Here is a 14,747-nt window from a genome sequence, read left to right on the forward strand (position 1 = left end):
ACAGCTTCGGTCACAACCCCACGGGGAATCGCAGACTGGGGCTGTGGGGAGCCAAGTGCTTGCTTGATCTAGTCGTGGAATAACACGAGGGGAAGTTGTACGCCAGGGCAAACACAGAAAAGCATTACTTGCCGTGCAGCATTCCCAATCGGCGTTTTACCTGCCACCTCGTTTATCTGGGACCGAAAAGAGAACCTGGGGAAGCAAGTGCCGGCCAATCTGCATGCTTGTCTTGTCTCTGCAGACGACGCCAGGCAAAATAGCCTATAATAGCCCAGATTCCGTAAAATCGCCGAACGAACCAGACACACGTCTCCAGCATATTGGCATAGATTGGTTTTTCGTCATGTGTAAGATCACTGCATCCCTTCCCACCGGATTCCCATAGCAGAGCCTGCCGAGTACAGCAAGGCAAGCAGCCCTTGGCACGGGTCCTCCCAGCCCGACCTTGTCCGGCACTTAGGTGGCTTCTGTATGGCAATCCATCAACATGATGTGACACTGGTTCGGTGTCGTATACATATAAAGCAGCAGCCCGCCACGCGACTGTCTGTAGAGCTTATTCCTCAACCATCGGCCTTATTGTTGCTTCGCCAGGTCTCTGGAAGCACTGCGAGAAACATGAAGCTCAGTCTCATCGCCACATTGGTCTCTGGCCTTTTGGCCAACGCCCACTGCATCTTCCAGGTAAGAGTTGCCTCCTTGAGCGGTTTCAGCAAACCTGATTTCTTCTCCCCCCCCCCCTTTTTTTTGGAACACAAACATGACTCCTAAACATGACTCCTCCCTTGCTGCCGCGGCCACCAGACAGACGTATACTAGGCACCCGGAAAGATACACTCAGCTCACCCCTTTTCCCGTCTCTTAGAAAGTCTCCATCAACGGGAAAGACCAGGGCTCGCTCGTGGGTCTCCGGGCGCCGCGCGACAACAACCCGGTCTACGACGTGACGAGCAGTGACATCATCTGCCAGAAGCCGGGCAGCACCTCGAATCAGGTGATCAGCGTCGCGGCGGGCGACAAGGTCGGCGCGTGGTTCCAGCACGTCATCGGCGGGGCGCAGTTCCAGGGCGACCCGGACAACCCGATCGCCAAGTCGCACAAGGGGCCCGTGACGGCGTGGCTGGCGAAGGTGGCGGACGGGTCCGCGGCGACGGCGGCCAAGACGGGCCTCAAGTGGTTCAAGGTCTGGGAGGACACGTTCGACACGGGCAGCCGCAAGTGGGGGGTCGACAACCTGATCGCCAAGAACGGCTGGGTCGAGTTCGCGCTGCCGCAGTGCGTGGCCCCGGGCGACTACCTGCTGCGCGTCGAGGTGCTGGCCCTGCACTCAGCCAAGACCCGCATGGGCGCCCAGTTCTACGTGTCGTGCGCCAATATCCGCGTCACGGGATCCGGTTCTTTCACCCCTTCTTCGACCGTCAGCTTCCCGGGCGCCTACAGGCAGGACGACCCGAGCATTCTCACTAACATCTACGGCCCCATGGGCCAGCCCGACAACGGTGGCAAGGCATACAGTGCGCCGGGGAACATCCCCGTCATCCAATGCTAAGCGCGAAGTCTGCGTGAAGATGCCGGGATCGTAGCCTGCCCTAGATAGTGCAATCTGAATCCAAAGCAAGGGTCAAGTCTCGGCAGTATAAGCCATCGTATGTATGCGGGCGGGCAGATGTACATCTCAATCAGACAAGTTGGAAATAGCGGACCCCTTCCAAATCATCATTGTGGCCTTGCGTACTCGGGTTTTGTTCAAGACGACTTGGCGTCGATTAATTACTACAGAAATCTAGACAGTGACCCGGCATGTTTATCGCCGCCCCAACGCCGTGCCAAAACTTGTACGCAGATTGTGCCCGGGGCTTTTCTTTTGCTCTTGCGCCCCCTTTACTAATCCAGTTCCACGCCAGCCAAAGCTTCGGTGATGAAACCATCGTCTGTTGCCGGTGGTGATAGCACCGCCCCATTTCGAGCTCCTACCGTCTCGGGTTCGGGCGTGTCCGGTGCTGACTCCTTCGGGTCCACGCTCGCCCAATCAGTGTCCTCTTCGCCCTCGCTTCGGCTTCCTTCGCTTTCCGTCTCTGGCGGGGTTTGCATCCCACCCAACCCTCGGGACGCCCCCATATTTCGCTTCATCATGCACATCTCGACCGAGATCCCCGGACCGAAGGCGCAACCGACCACGTAATCGCGCACACGGCCACCGGGCGCGAGCGCATCCATCTCCTTGCTCCTTAACCGATCCAGGACACTAAAGATGGTCGCCGAACTCGAGTTCCCGTGGTTCATGTACGTGTCATAGGAGGCGCGCATGTGCTCGGGTGTTAAGGACACGGCCTTCTCCGCTCCTGTCAGGATGGTAGCACCGCCCGGGTGCATAGCCCAGTCGAAGTCGGCGGGGATTTGGTACTCCTTGGGCATGTTCGGGACGTCTGCCATGAGCTCGGCAAACGTCGGCGCCAGAGACTCGGCGGCTATCTGTGGTACGCGCGGTGACAGAACCACCTTCCAGCCCACAGGGTCCACGTCGAAACCCAAGTCGCCTTCGGTATCCGCAATGATCTTGTGCTCCCAGCCTAGGAGGTTGAAGACGGGCTCTGCCTTCTGCTCGCCGATTCCGTTGCTGAGAACGACGGCGCTACCGCAATCCGAAAACAAGCAGACCCCTATCCTCGTTTCTTGAAGCTCGTTGATGCTGTTCAGCTCGCTGCGCACCATTGTCGTACTCACTTCCAGAGCTACGCACAGAATACGGGCAGGTTTCCGTCGCATCGTGTGGCCTAGCGCCAAACCGCCCGCTATGCGCAAAGCTGCGAGGCCGCCACTGCACCCCACGCCGTGGAGAAGAACCTTCTCTATCTGGTGGCGTATGCCAAGCCCCTTGGCTACGAAGTGGTCGAAGCCAGGGTTTGCGCTGTCCGTACAGGTGGTCGCGACGATATGGGTGATCTCGGAGAGGTCGATTCGAGCTTCGGCAATGGCTTTCCTCGAGGCCTCAATGGCCAACGGAACACCGTCGGACATGAAAGTTTCATGTAGCTCACGTATGGAAGGCGCTTCGGGCTTGTTGACGATAGGATGGTCCGAGGTACCAATGGAGGATCGCGATTCGATGCCGGTAAAGCGATTGATGGAAAGGACCTTCTTCATGCTATACACCGTGGCTGTCAGGATTGGATCTGGTGTGTCCAGGCTGGCTCTGGGGGCCAGGTTGAACTTACGCCGCCGAGTCAGGATAGTAGCCATCAGCCAGCTTCTGGACCTCCTCTGGCTTGAGGCCATACGGGGGATACTTGCTGCCAATACCAGTAATGGCAAGGCCCAATTCGCCGAAGGAATTGTCGGGGATGGCCATGGCGTCAAGGTTTCGCGCCGAACCGAAACTCTGCTCCTACGAAAGTGCAAGAAGTGGGCGAAAGAGAAATTGGAAATGTAGAATGATCGTGGTACGTCTGCGGATATAGATGGTTGGGGGCAATGAAGGCGACGCTTGGCGGGTTGGGAAGCTTGTGACGGAGCTAAGCTTACTTATTACTGGAAAGGGTAAACGAGGGGACGCGATGGCCGTGTTCAAGCTAGGCAGGACGGGGAGAGAGAAGGTGTAGAAAGAAGCAAGCCAATACGTAACCGGGGGAGCAGCTGCCGGGGCTGTGACACGTAGCCGCGGTTGGCTCAGTTTCATCATGCACCGGACGGAAATATATGCCATCATATCAACATCAACGTGACGCTGTGGAAACCCCGTGTTGCGGCTTTCAATGGAAGATGCAACCCACCTCGGCCCCCCGTGTCTGTGTCTGTGTCTGTGTGTCTGTGTGTCTTTATTGTAGGTAGTAGGTACCACACGGAGGACGGCCAGCAAGCAATTGGACTCTTACAGGCTGCTACGGACGGACAATCGGGTTCCAGGCGAGGGGCGGAGAAGATAAGGGAGAATGGAGGGGTACCTGAGCGTACCTGAGCGTGCCTGAGTCTGCCTGCACTGTGCCTGTGCCTGTGCCTGTGCCAAACTCTCGGTGCTGCTAAACCTGGCTTCTAGCGCCTGGACCAGTCGGCCCACAGTCGGCCAGTCCCCCCTCCAGATCCATAAAAGCGCCTGGCCCACGGCAGTGTCTTCAGTGCCTCCTTCCTCCTCCAATCTGCCGGATGGGACTGCCAAACTATTGAAACTGGAACAAAAGACCAGCCTGTGGACGACCTGTGCTCCGTACGTATGCACTTGTGCTATATAATTGGCATGTGACTTGGATTGCCTTGATTCATCATTCGTTCCTTCAACATCAGAAAGCGACGGCTGTTATGGGTGCACCAATAGAACGGCGTCTTACTATCACACTCGCACACGGAGACGAGTCGCGAGGGAGGGAGGACAAGGAGTGGCATTGGCAGAATGTAAACATATATCCAACTGTATCTCTCGCCGGGCCAGGCGGGTGACTCGGTACATTACACCCGTGTCGTCGCCGACTCGGCTTTCTCAAACATACAACACCATACATTATCTTACGAACGTAGCGTTCCTGTGAATCAACCCAGTGCAGCTTATGGTGCGACCTCCTTGCCGTGGGCCGCCCCCGCCGCATTGGGCTGCACGTCGCCCACGAACTCGGTCTTCTTGAGCGAGTTGAGCTGGTCCTCCTCGGCGTCGAGGTGGCGGAAGCAGATCCAGAACACGATGCCGCCCACGAGCGAGATGGCCGCCGTGGTCACGTAGTTCCAGACCAGCAGCGGGTCCGTCGTCATAGGCACGAAGGCCTGGCCCAGCGCTGCCGAGATGGCCGACATGAACAGGTTGACCGACATGACGAGCGACTTCATGTTCTCGGGCGCCTTGCTGAACGCGTACTCCATCGACGTGACGTTGGTGAAGATCTCGGCCAGGCCCACGAGCACGTAGGGCAGCGACTGCGCCCACACGTTCAGGTCAATGGCCCCGCCGCACTCGGTCGCGTACTTGCCGCACGGGTGGCGCGAGTAGATGACGTGCTGCATCACCGCCGCCGCGATCATGGCGAACATGGCGAAGAAGAAACCCGTCGTCATCCGGCGGATGGGCGTGAAGTTGAAGCCCATCTTGCGGAACAGCGGGTAGAGGCCGTGGTCCAGGAGCGGGATCATGACGATGATGCTCAGCGGGTTCAGGTTCTGGATGACGTCGTTGGGCGCACCGTCCAGCCTCATGGACCCGGCTTGCGCCGTCAAGTTGTTGCTCATCTGGTTGTAGGCGAGGAAGAAAATGGGCAGGAACAAGAAGACGCGGCAAGCCAGAAGACCGCGGCGCACCTCGTCCACCCAAGCGTCATCGTAAGTCATCCAGTCCGGCCGCTGCTCTGCGGGCACGTTGCTGGGCTTGGCCAGCTCCCAGTTGATCTTGAAGATGGACGGTGATTTCTTAGTCGCGTACATGAACATCCTGAGGAACTTGCTCAAGACAGACCCGGTCGGGGGCGTCAGCCGGTAGTGCTTTCGGTTGCTCCAGAGCACCAAGGGCGCGAACAGGAAGAGGATGGTAGGCAAGAAGAAGGCCAGCCAGAAACTATGGTACTTCTCCACGAAGACCATGGATACCTGACCGACCACGGCGCCGACGTTGATGGCGAAATAGAACCACAAGAAGATTCTCGAGTTGGTTACGGCCGGGTCAACAATCACCCTCTTCCCCTTTTGAACTTCGACACGCATGTGAATGTCCTGGTTTTGTTCCGCCAGTAGGGGGCAATGTTTGCCTTGAAGAGGCCCGTACCACAGCACAGGGTAAAGAGTCCAAGGAAAAAGGGTGCAAATGCTGCTTCGCCTGAATCCAGGACGGCGGGTGCTGCCCCAATAGTCAAGAGCACATGTGCTAGCATGCCAACGGCGATAGCAATGTGAATCACTTTGTATCGACCATACTTGGCATCGGCAAGCCAGGCACTGTTTTTGGTCTGTCAGCTATCTTGGTTCCTGCTATACTCGACATGGGGGGGGATACAAATAAAGAGAGACTCACCCAAACAAAGGCATCATATACGCCCAGAATTGGTTAACAAGACTAATGGCCTGAGCAGCCTTCATCCCCATGCCCAAGGCGCCAGGGAGGTATTCGTTCTCGTCCACGCCGGGGACCAGCGCGCCAGTGCGGCTTCCCGGCGGGCGCGCATTTCTCACAAAGTTGCTGTACAGGACGTACGAGCCGTAGTAGCTGAAGCGTTCGCAGAGCTCGGCAAAGGCGATGGTGTAGATGCTCCAGTTGATCTTGCCCGAGACACGGCGGAGGGTTTGCATCTCCTCCTCGCTGGGCGTCTCGTACGAGTCGAAGCCCTCGGAGGTGGTGCTGTGCTCGGCGACGAACGAAGTTTCCTTCGCCGTTTCCATCTCAGTGCCCTGCAGCGTGGCGCTCGGCACGGCGGCCTTGGCCAGGATGTCGTCCTGCATAGCTGGTGCGGCGGCCATGGTCGACTCTGTTAGCCCGAAACTGCCAGGGCCTCTCTTGAAAGTCTAACTTGGTGTGTGCCGAGGCGTAACAAGGCTGAGTAGAGTTACGGATGGACAGGATGCAGGTTCAAGCTTGGCCATGGGGGAAACGGCGACCACGCGCGAAGTTATATGCGACTCTGGTCCCAGCACCTCGGTATCTCTGCCTCGCCACGGGCAAGAGATAACAACCCATCTCGACCAATCGGCCGCCTTGGGCCCTGTCAGCTTTCACTTTTCGAGAAGGTCCAAGACCTGCGGCCTTCCGTTCGAACCCCCTCGACGGCGGAATCGTCGGTGCAGCCATGGATACCCGGCTCTAGAAGGACGCAACAACTTAAGAGCTTGACCGATATGGGCAGGTCGCAGCGTTCTTGGGATGCTTGGAAACTGGCCACTGGGCTCCTTAGTCTTGTCTTGGTTCCAGCTTGTCACTTTAGCCTAGACTCGCCACTTCGACCAACGGCACCTGGTGAGAGGTCAATTCCCGGAGGCGGGTGGCAGTCCAATTTCTCGGCTCCATTGCCCAGCCATGCCGAGTCCCGTATCGCCTATGGATTCTAGGGATAAGGTTGGCCGCCATGTCTCGGCGCCGAGCCTGGCCAAGGTCGTACAGTCCAATGTAGGCGGGGCCGCCGAGATCTTGGCCGCCCCCTAAATTTTGGAAACCAGACACTTGGCCGCGCGATTGGGTCTTGGGACATTCCTGAAAAGGAGAATTTGATTGCTTGGGACGCCAACGCCCAGAAATACGAACATGCGTTGCCTGCCATTGATCACGCGAACCATCAACGCCGACCACATGTGATCAACGGTTGTTCCCCGGATTCAGAGGCTTGACAGCTCAAGCTAAGCCAACAATTGGTCCATTGCCACTTTCCCATCATACATACATGTCTTTGACACACTTGACAGCTGAAGTCCATGCTGTCTTCTAGTCGTATCAGGCTTTCCCACAATCTTTGCCGCAGACCTTCTTCCACTTCCTCATACAAATCCCCATGGATCTGCTCATTTTGTCACTCTCCTTTTGAATGCCGTGTTTCTTGCAAGGTAGGTGGCCATCCATAAAGCCAGCCATAGACTACACTCCCCCCAAAAGACAACACCATACCTGTTAGCCAGGCTTTTGGGGTAGGCGGGGGGTGGTTGAGGGGGTGGTTCTTACCGTGGCGATTCTCTTCACGTCGGTCAGCGACGTGACTACGGCGCCGCCGGCCGCCGGGTAGATATTCTTGCGGACCTCGGCTATCTCGGCGGCCTTGTGAGACAGTATGTTGAAGAGCCGTTGGTGTGCGTCCACAAAGCCAGCGTAAGCCTCGAGGATGTCGTTAGCCTGCGGTCCTGCGCAGTAGTCGGGGGAGCCACCCAGCGATCCCGCGAACTCGGTGAGTTGCTGAACGGCGCTGTCGAAGGTCTTTACGCAGACCTGAAAAAGAGGCGTGGAGAGTCAACTTTTGGTTGTGGAACCTAGGCATGTATATACAGAAAACGGCTGGTTGAATCAAATGGACTGGTACAAACGCTGGTGGGACTGGCGAGCTCCGGACAAGGAGGACATCCGATGCTTGTATCGTGACATACGTACACTTAATGGCCCTTGGTCTTTCTCAAAGGAGACGCAGCTTTCCGCGTCCACCTGTCGTCCATCATCCTGCAATTCTGTCGCTGCGTCTTTGAAGGCATTTAATGTCGTGATAATGTTATCCGCCGTCACGGCAGCTTGGGCCGTGGCCAGGAATATCGCGAGGCTACCGAGAAAGCGCATTATGATGTTGGTTACACTCAAAGATTGGGCAATAGGGGCTTGTGGGAAGAGGTGAGAGCAATCGTGTAAGTTGGCATAGGGGTTGAGAACTGGACATGGACGACTTGGATCCAGTCCCTTAGCATATGTACCCAGGGCTACAATTGACAATCAGGACAGCCGCCAACCCTTGTGGCACCAGCGATCAATGAACAGTCACGAAATAGAAGCTATAACAACTAGGCCAAGGCCCGATCAGTGCCTAGCAAGGTTGGTTGATACATGATATCCGGCAATCATCAGACAAGTGCGTAGCTCAAGTTGTGTGGTTCAACAGGCAGTATACTGAGAACCTCGTATAGATATTGAAATAATCCATGTTGTTCAACGCAAATCGAAAACTAAAATATCGCTTCCCGCCCAGTTGACCAGGTCGTATATATGTAAGCATGTATCCATCCCTAGGGTCTCTGGGCTGAACATCACCGAACCGGAGCAGGCTCCCATCCATCTAGGACCCGGTTGATCGACTTGGCGTCCCAACCTTCTTTGGTGCCACCATCGAGCTAGGTGCTGCTACCAGAGCTTAGGATGCCGCAAAGGTAGATGGAATACCAAGAAAACCCGCTCATGAAACCGACTCAAGGCACCGCATTGATAATCGCCTCGACACCTGATTGACCAGGTAGTCAACCGATCGTTCCCAGCAAGTAGGTTGCTGCACCAAAATTGCCCAATTTGGACTTGGCCCCTTCAGAGCGGCTTTCCGTGGTAGAACTGTATTAGAGGTCGTGTGCACAGCATACTCCAAGGGAAGGCCGAACGGGACAGGAAGTGCCAATGTAGCCGATGGACCCGTCAAACCAAGCAAGGAATGGCGATTCTTTACTGGAAAAGTACACGAGCCTCTGCGCAAGGTGCTTCCCACTACCGATAACGTCCTCAAGGCAGATCGACTACGCAGAGTTCCGGTCGATGAGCCGAAACATCGATAACAGAACCATCGATTCCGCGACCACTGGCTTCGTGCCCAGCCTCGGGTATGGCTTCGGGGGGAAGAGCCACCAACCAAGAACCGTGTCCACCCCCTGTCAGGGATCGTGTTGGTCGCGGGCTTCTTGCGGTGCCCACTCCATCGCCATGGCTCAGCCAGTAACTTCCAGAGGGACCTCCGATCGACTACTTCGAAGTTTTGCTTCGACATGCTGCCGCCAACCATGAGGCGGATATCCACGGGTGTGGTCCTCTGGACTCCGAACGACTTGACCAGAGACTGCCAGTAGGACTTGTGGAAGCCCGAGTCAATGCGTCCTCGGCAGACGTGCTTTAGATCTGGGTCGATGTCTCTCGGGTCCCTGGCCAGCCGATCGAACGACTTGCTTCCCGAATAGAGGGGAACCGAGCGGTTGTAGTGAAAGTCGGCGCTGGGCTCTCCTGGTGCTTGATCCGCACACTCTCCTGGCGCTTGATCGGCACGCTCTCCTGGCACCTGGTTCACACGCGCTCCGGCATACACAGTCAATTCGAACCATATCGATGCCAGGGTCTCGAGTGTTTCTGTAAAGGCAGTCTTCCCGGGCCCGCGGATGACCTCCTCGGTGTAGTTGTCCCAGTCGATGTGCAAGGCCAGGTTGAGGATGCCGATGCCCTTGTGGTCATGCGCCCTGACATCGTGTACGAAGTCCACCAGCAGCTGAAGAGTGGAGAAGTACTGGATGTGCAGGATGTCGAAGTCCGGGTTGTAGAGGAAGGTGGTGTCCGGCTTGGGGAAGGGGAATATGGAGCCCTGCGTAGGATAGAGGTAACAAGGGACCTTGACGCGGTAGAAGCGGCGTGCGACGTCTCTCGCCTCGTGACTTACGGAGAACAGCACCGACGGGGCGAGGTACTTGGAGGCACAGATGCGGTAGGTGTCGCCACTGACTACATTACCCAAGTGATTGCGGGCGGTGTAAGGAGGGGCCCCGTCCCCCGTCTCTCCACTTCCGGCATTCGGGGATGGGAGGCTCAGGCGGACCTGTATAATGCGGTGACGCTCCAGGAAGCCCAGGAAGATCTTGACCCGGATCTCCGGGGGCAGGCGAGGGAAGAACGAGAAGGAAGCCTCGGGCTCAGGCTCGCCCCGGTGGGAATGACGGTATCTCTCTTTGCCATTGAAGATACGTTTCGTGTACTCGGACCTCATGGTGGGCTGGGTGCAGGGAACAGATGGAAAGTCGTGCAGAGGAGGAAGAGGCAGCGCCCAGACGACGCGTCCCCAAGCCGTGGAAGGTGCACGCACAGTGCTGGAAGCCCAGACGTCGGAAGGAAGCTGAGGTACGGTCTGTGGTGGCTTACAGGGTTCAATGTTTCGCGCATCCCTTGGGGCCAAAGAACGCCTCTAGGGCTTTGGAATGATGGGGAAGACGCAATGGGCCCTCGTTTAGTGTCAATTCCGATAGTCGTCAATTGGCAAGACCAAGACGTGGTACGTGGTGTGCGAATCGTCGCCCAATTTCGAGACGGGCGCCTCCAGCCCCTGATAATAAGACGGATTTCTTCCAGGGTAGCTCCGGCCGCAAGTACGTACTTGTACCTACCCTGTAGCCTACCCTGTAGCGGCCCAGTCACAGTGCCCCACCCCCACTACTGACGGGCTGCTGGGCACTGATTGAATTACCTACCGGCTGCTAGCATCACTGCTGCCGCTGTTGGCATCACTGCTGCCGCTGCCCACTCCCATCCTCTCTTCGCCTGTCACCTAACGAGGCAGCAATCGAAGCAAACATGACCACCAGCAACTCCTTCGACTTCCCGCGCGAGTACCACTTCCCGCCCTTCTTCACGCGCCAGACCAACGTGAACACGCACCGCGCCCAGCTCGAGAAATGGTCGTCGCTAATCCTGGGTTACTGCGCCCACCACAAGCTGTACAAGCTGTCGCTCTCTGCCACCGCTGCCGGCAACAACGACAACAGCAGCAGCAATGCCGGAGCCAGCGCCGATGACCTGTTCCACAACCGGAACCTGAACCGCCGCCTCAGCACCGCCGACGCCCGCGAGGTCCTCGACTTCATGCGCAAGGAGGGGCGCGCCGAGTTTGTAGCCGGCGGCGACAACGGCGCCGCCAAGGAAGGGGGGAGGCGACGTCGCTTGGATCTACTGGAAGACGCCCGAGGAGTGGGCCAAGGAACTCGAGGGCTGGGTCGACGACACGGCCCAAAAGGGCACCGTCCTGACCCTTTACGAGTTGACCCAGGGCGAGGACACTCGAGGTAGCGGTAAGTGCTCGAATAACTACGTGTCTTTGCCGAAACCTCGGTTGCAGAGGTCTGGGACAACTAATACTGCGCAGCGTTCCACGGTCTGGATCCCGACCTGCTGCAGAAAGCACTTCAAGTGCTCGTCAAGCGCGGCAAGGCACAAATATTCGGACAAGACGACTCGCAAGGTGTCAAGTTCTTCTGATAGCAGCTAAAGTCGCCGTAAATGCGTCTCTTCGTGATTCATGTGTACAGGGCTATGTATATGTATGGTACATTGGAACATCGCACCCAGGCAAGTCCGACACGAACTGTGTCAAAGCAAACAGTCTCCCCATCGCCATACTCCATGCTCGGAAATTTCTCTCAAGTATTTAATATTATAGGGTGCTTGGAACTCAAGAAGCGCCGTCGAAGAAGTTGGTAACAAGATATTTCTTGTCGAAGCTGAGCTCCTGCCTCATCACAACATCCAACAGCCAATCCGAGGCCACTACCCTGGGTTCCATATTACCTTGTCGAGCCATCTCTTCAAACTTCCTCCACAGCTTCTTCTCGTCAGGGTTGGCTGTACTCAGGAGATAGACGGGATCGGGACCATCAGGGTCTTCGTCAGGGTTGGTGGGCTTGATGGTGGATCCGCTGCGAGGCCCGTATACCAAGAACTGGGCACCGTTGGCCTCGGCGATAACTTTGTAACTTTCGGGCCCGTTCTTGATCGAGGCTGTGCAATAGATGGGAAGACCCCGAAGGAGCCCACCTTTGTTCTTGGCCGCTCTTGCCACCGAAGTCTGCAACCTGAGACCCAGCTTTTGCTCATTTTCCTTGTCTTTGAGGAGATAGTCATTGGGGTCCGGTACTTCACCAGTGTCCAGGCATGTCTCGATCCAGCTCGACGACAATACGGTAGCGCCCCTAGACAGATTGCGAAGGAACTTGACAGTCCGCACCAATTGAGGGGCAACTAGGTAGTCACACTTGTTTCCGTCGGCTACGACAGAGATGCCCATCTCACGTAGTTTCCGCTGTAGGATACATCAGTTCATGTCCATATTGAAAGGGCCCGGGTGTACTTACACGATCCGCGTCTTCTTTGTGTTTGTCATTAACCCATCTTTTGAAACCGGTGAGGATAACCTTGGTTTCGATCTCTTTCAGGGCTGGCTTCCCTCTCTTCGCTGGACGCTTCGTGACACTTGCAATTTCGTCGTCGTGGTCATCTGAAGCTGGCGCAGGACTAGAAACGCTTCGACGATTCAGGTGCTTCTTCTCGATCTGATCCGCTGCTCGTTTTCCACCCCAAGGGTCACCGGTTTTCAGTACGCGCTTCTTCTCCTTTTCGTACAATGCAATATCATCTACCAAGCCGGATAACCTGCTTCGAGCTTTGTCTTTGGCGCTGCGGCTGGAAGAAGAGACTGTGGATGGGGTCTCATTCTCTTTCCCAATGCGCACGTGGCGTTGCTCGCGGGCAGGCGTAGCAAAGCTCGTAGCACGTCTCTTTGTGGGCCGTGGGCCGCCAGATTCCTCAACTGAAGGGTCTACAATGTCCGGGTCATCATCCTGCATGACGTCAAAATCCTTTCGAGCGTGTCGGCTAGCAGCATCGGCTGGAGTGTTATCGTCTACATCTTCCTCAGCCAGGTCCAACGTTTTCCGCTTGCGCTTAGAGGCGGAAGAGGGTTTTCGAGGTTTGCCACCTGGATAATACAGGGCCTCGAGCTTGTCCACATCAAACATCGTTTGGCCAATCACCTCGCCGAGATTGGTGCGTTGTGGGAAATGGGTGTATTTGCTGACAGTGAGGTTCTGTATCTCGCATCTTGCATAGCTCTCTTCGACCCAAAGGTGGTTGGCCATGGCGATGTTCCAATCGCGTGCGGCGTCGCACTTTTCGCTGTTAGATCGCGCGGTAATGAGATGGGTGTTGTCGGCCTTCATCGTCTTCGTGTAAGTTGCGCCCGAAGCTGTAATCAGATTCTCGAGATAGATGCGGGCTTCGCCTCCGTAATTGGACACGGCAATCTTTAGGCCCTTAAAACCAGGAATGCCGTTTCTAGGGATAGGATAGTGAAGAAGACGCTGGGTCGGGGTCGTCCATGCGTTCTGGGTTATAAGATGGTAGAGCCAAGACAAGTTGCCAATAGGTTTGCCGGCGTGCGCTGCTCGAATGTAGTCGTCTCCGTCTCGGTAATGACAAACAAACCAACTGCAGTCATCGACTCGGTCCGTCAGCTCGCCTCCGCCATCACTGATCAGCTCTTTGACGATATTCTTCAACCGAGCGCTAATGCTGAGATCGCACGAAAGCATGACCTTCTTCCCTTCGAAGACGGTGAGCTTTGGCCGAGTCTCTGTTTCAGTATCAACTGGTGTGGGGATATAGTCTGGCCTGGCGGAGGTCGCACCTTGAAGATGCTGGCTGGACGGAATCGGGATATTGCCACCGGGGTGTTCACGGAGAATTTCAGGGTTGGGCAGAAGGTAAGGAGCGTCGTCAATTCTCTTCCCTAACTTGAAGCAGTCGTCGAACCAATGGGGCAGTACAATCTTGCATCTGAGACTCTTCGCTTGTGCCATTTGGCACTTCGGATGGTCCATAGACAGGGCACAAATGTATGTGACAAGCTTGGTCAGGTTGTTGGACTCGGTGCCACCCAGGGCCATGGTGGCGCCGATGATGGACTCCTTGTCGCAATCGGGGATATCGGCGCAAGAAAGCACGACATCGGAGAAGATCATTCTGGGGTCAGGGGAGTGTGGCCGTATTTGCACCTGTCTGTTCTTGACAAGACACGCCTGGATCCAGCTGGATTTGATGACGGGTATCATCATCGACGTAGCCTCGTTGTATTGGGGGGAAGTCGATTGTGTTGGAGATGATATGCGTCGCGACAGCTAAAGGAAGCGAACCGTCGCGTTTGGTTTGGCTCACTTCAGCGCCATACTTGGTGGCATTTTGCGAGAGCTATATTGGGATTGTTGGTCAGCGGGCATGTTAACGACGCGAGAGTTACGCGCGGGCAATCTACCTCTTGGATGAGATTCTCGCTGAGCTCTTTACTCTGGACAAAGGTGAAAACACAGAGACCAAACAGCTTTCCAGCGTCGCCATCCTGATCTGCCATCTTGAACGTAAAAAAGCCAGCACCGGCCTGATCAATTCCGGCTTACGATCTGTGTAAATGCAGCCTGGAGGTGGAGCAGCCGAAGGTTGGTTGCATAACAAAATGTTGGCCGTAGCTACATGCGATTAGGCCAGATGTGTGCTATGATGTGGTGCTATACAAAGGCAAGGAGAGTAGCCA

At 56.1% G+C, this 14,747-nt stretch overlaps 7 protein-coding genes across 7 annotated transcripts; 2 read left to right on the forward strand and 5 right to left on the reverse strand.

The window, feature by feature from the left end:
• Nucleotides 1-621: 621 nt before the first annotated feature.
• Nucleotides 622-1,552, forward strand: PG998_007857 (glycoside hydrolase family 61 protein; the record flags this gene model as incomplete). Its single annotated transcript, XM_066874673.1, has 2 exons — nt 622-687; nt 869-1,552. 2 exons carry the CDS (start codon nt 622-624, stop codon nt 1,550-1,552), a joined length of 750 nt encoding a protein of 249 aa, XP_066730618.1.
• Nucleotides 1,553-1,887: 335 nt separating this feature from the next.
• On the reverse strand, nt 1,888-3,352 carry PG998_007858 (thiolase-like protein; the record flags this gene model as incomplete). The annotated part of the gene is made up of 2 exons (XM_066874674.1): nt 1,888-3,148; nt 3,219-3,352. 2 exons carry the CDS (start codon nt 3,350-3,352, stop codon nt 1,888-1,890), a joined length of 1,395 nt encoding a protein of 464 aa, XP_066730619.1.
• A 1,187-nt stretch (nt 3,353-4,539) lies between these two features.
• PG998_007859 (oligopeptide transporter) lies at nt 4,540-6,429 on the reverse strand (the record flags this gene model as incomplete). The annotated part of the gene is made up of 3 exons (XM_066874675.1): nt 4,540-5,666; nt 5,741-5,910; nt 5,987-6,429. The coding sequence occupies 3 exons, from the start codon at nt 6,427-6,429 to the stop codon at nt 4,540-4,542; spliced, it is 1,740 nt and encodes a 579-aa protein (XP_066730620.1).
• Nucleotides 6,430-6,886: 457 nt separating this feature from the next.
• Nucleotides 6,887-8,218, reverse strand: PG998_007860 (uncharacterized protein; the record flags this gene model as incomplete). Its single annotated transcript, XM_066874676.1, has 3 exons — nt 6,887-7,156; nt 7,619-7,879; nt 8,039-8,218. 3 exons carry the CDS (start codon nt 8,216-8,218, stop codon nt 6,887-6,889), a joined length of 711 nt encoding a protein of 236 aa, XP_066730621.1.
• A 935-nt stretch (nt 8,219-9,153) lies between these two features.
• On the reverse strand, nt 9,154-10,382 carry PG998_007861 (uncharacterized protein; the record flags this gene model as incomplete). Its single annotated transcript, XM_066874677.1, has 2 exons — nt 9,154-9,243; nt 9,267-10,382. The coding sequence occupies 2 exons, from the start codon at nt 10,380-10,382 to the stop codon at nt 9,154-9,156; spliced, it is 1,206 nt and encodes a 401-aa protein (XP_066730622.1).
• A 581-nt stretch (nt 10,383-10,963) lies between these two features.
• PG998_007862 (uncharacterized protein) lies at nt 10,964-11,644 on the forward strand (the record flags this gene model as incomplete). Its single annotated transcript, XM_066874678.1, has 3 exons — nt 10,964-11,274; nt 11,309-11,457; nt 11,532-11,644. The coding sequence occupies 3 exons, from the start codon at nt 10,964-10,966 to the stop codon at nt 11,642-11,644; spliced, it is 573 nt and encodes a 190-aa protein (XP_066730623.1).
• A 193-nt stretch (nt 11,645-11,837) lies between these two features.
• Nucleotides 11,838-14,567, reverse strand: PG998_007863 (uncharacterized protein; the record flags this gene model as incomplete). Its single annotated transcript, XM_066874679.1, has 4 exons — nt 11,838-12,464; nt 12,517-14,283; nt 14,375-14,407; nt 14,472-14,567. The coding sequence occupies 4 exons, from the start codon at nt 14,565-14,567 to the stop codon at nt 11,838-11,840; spliced, it is 2,523 nt and encodes an 840-aa protein (XP_066730624.1).
• Nucleotides 14,568-14,747: the final 180 nt, after the last annotated feature.

The sequence above is a fragment of the Apiospora kogelbergensis genome, assembly GCF_038363985.1.
Source record: "Apiospora kogelbergensis strain CBS 113332 chromosome Unknown utg000005l_segment0_segment0, whole genome shotgun sequence".
NCBI classification, from domain to species: Eukaryota; Fungi; Ascomycota; class Sordariomycetes; order Amphisphaeriales; family Apiosporaceae; genus Apiospora; species Apiospora kogelbergensis.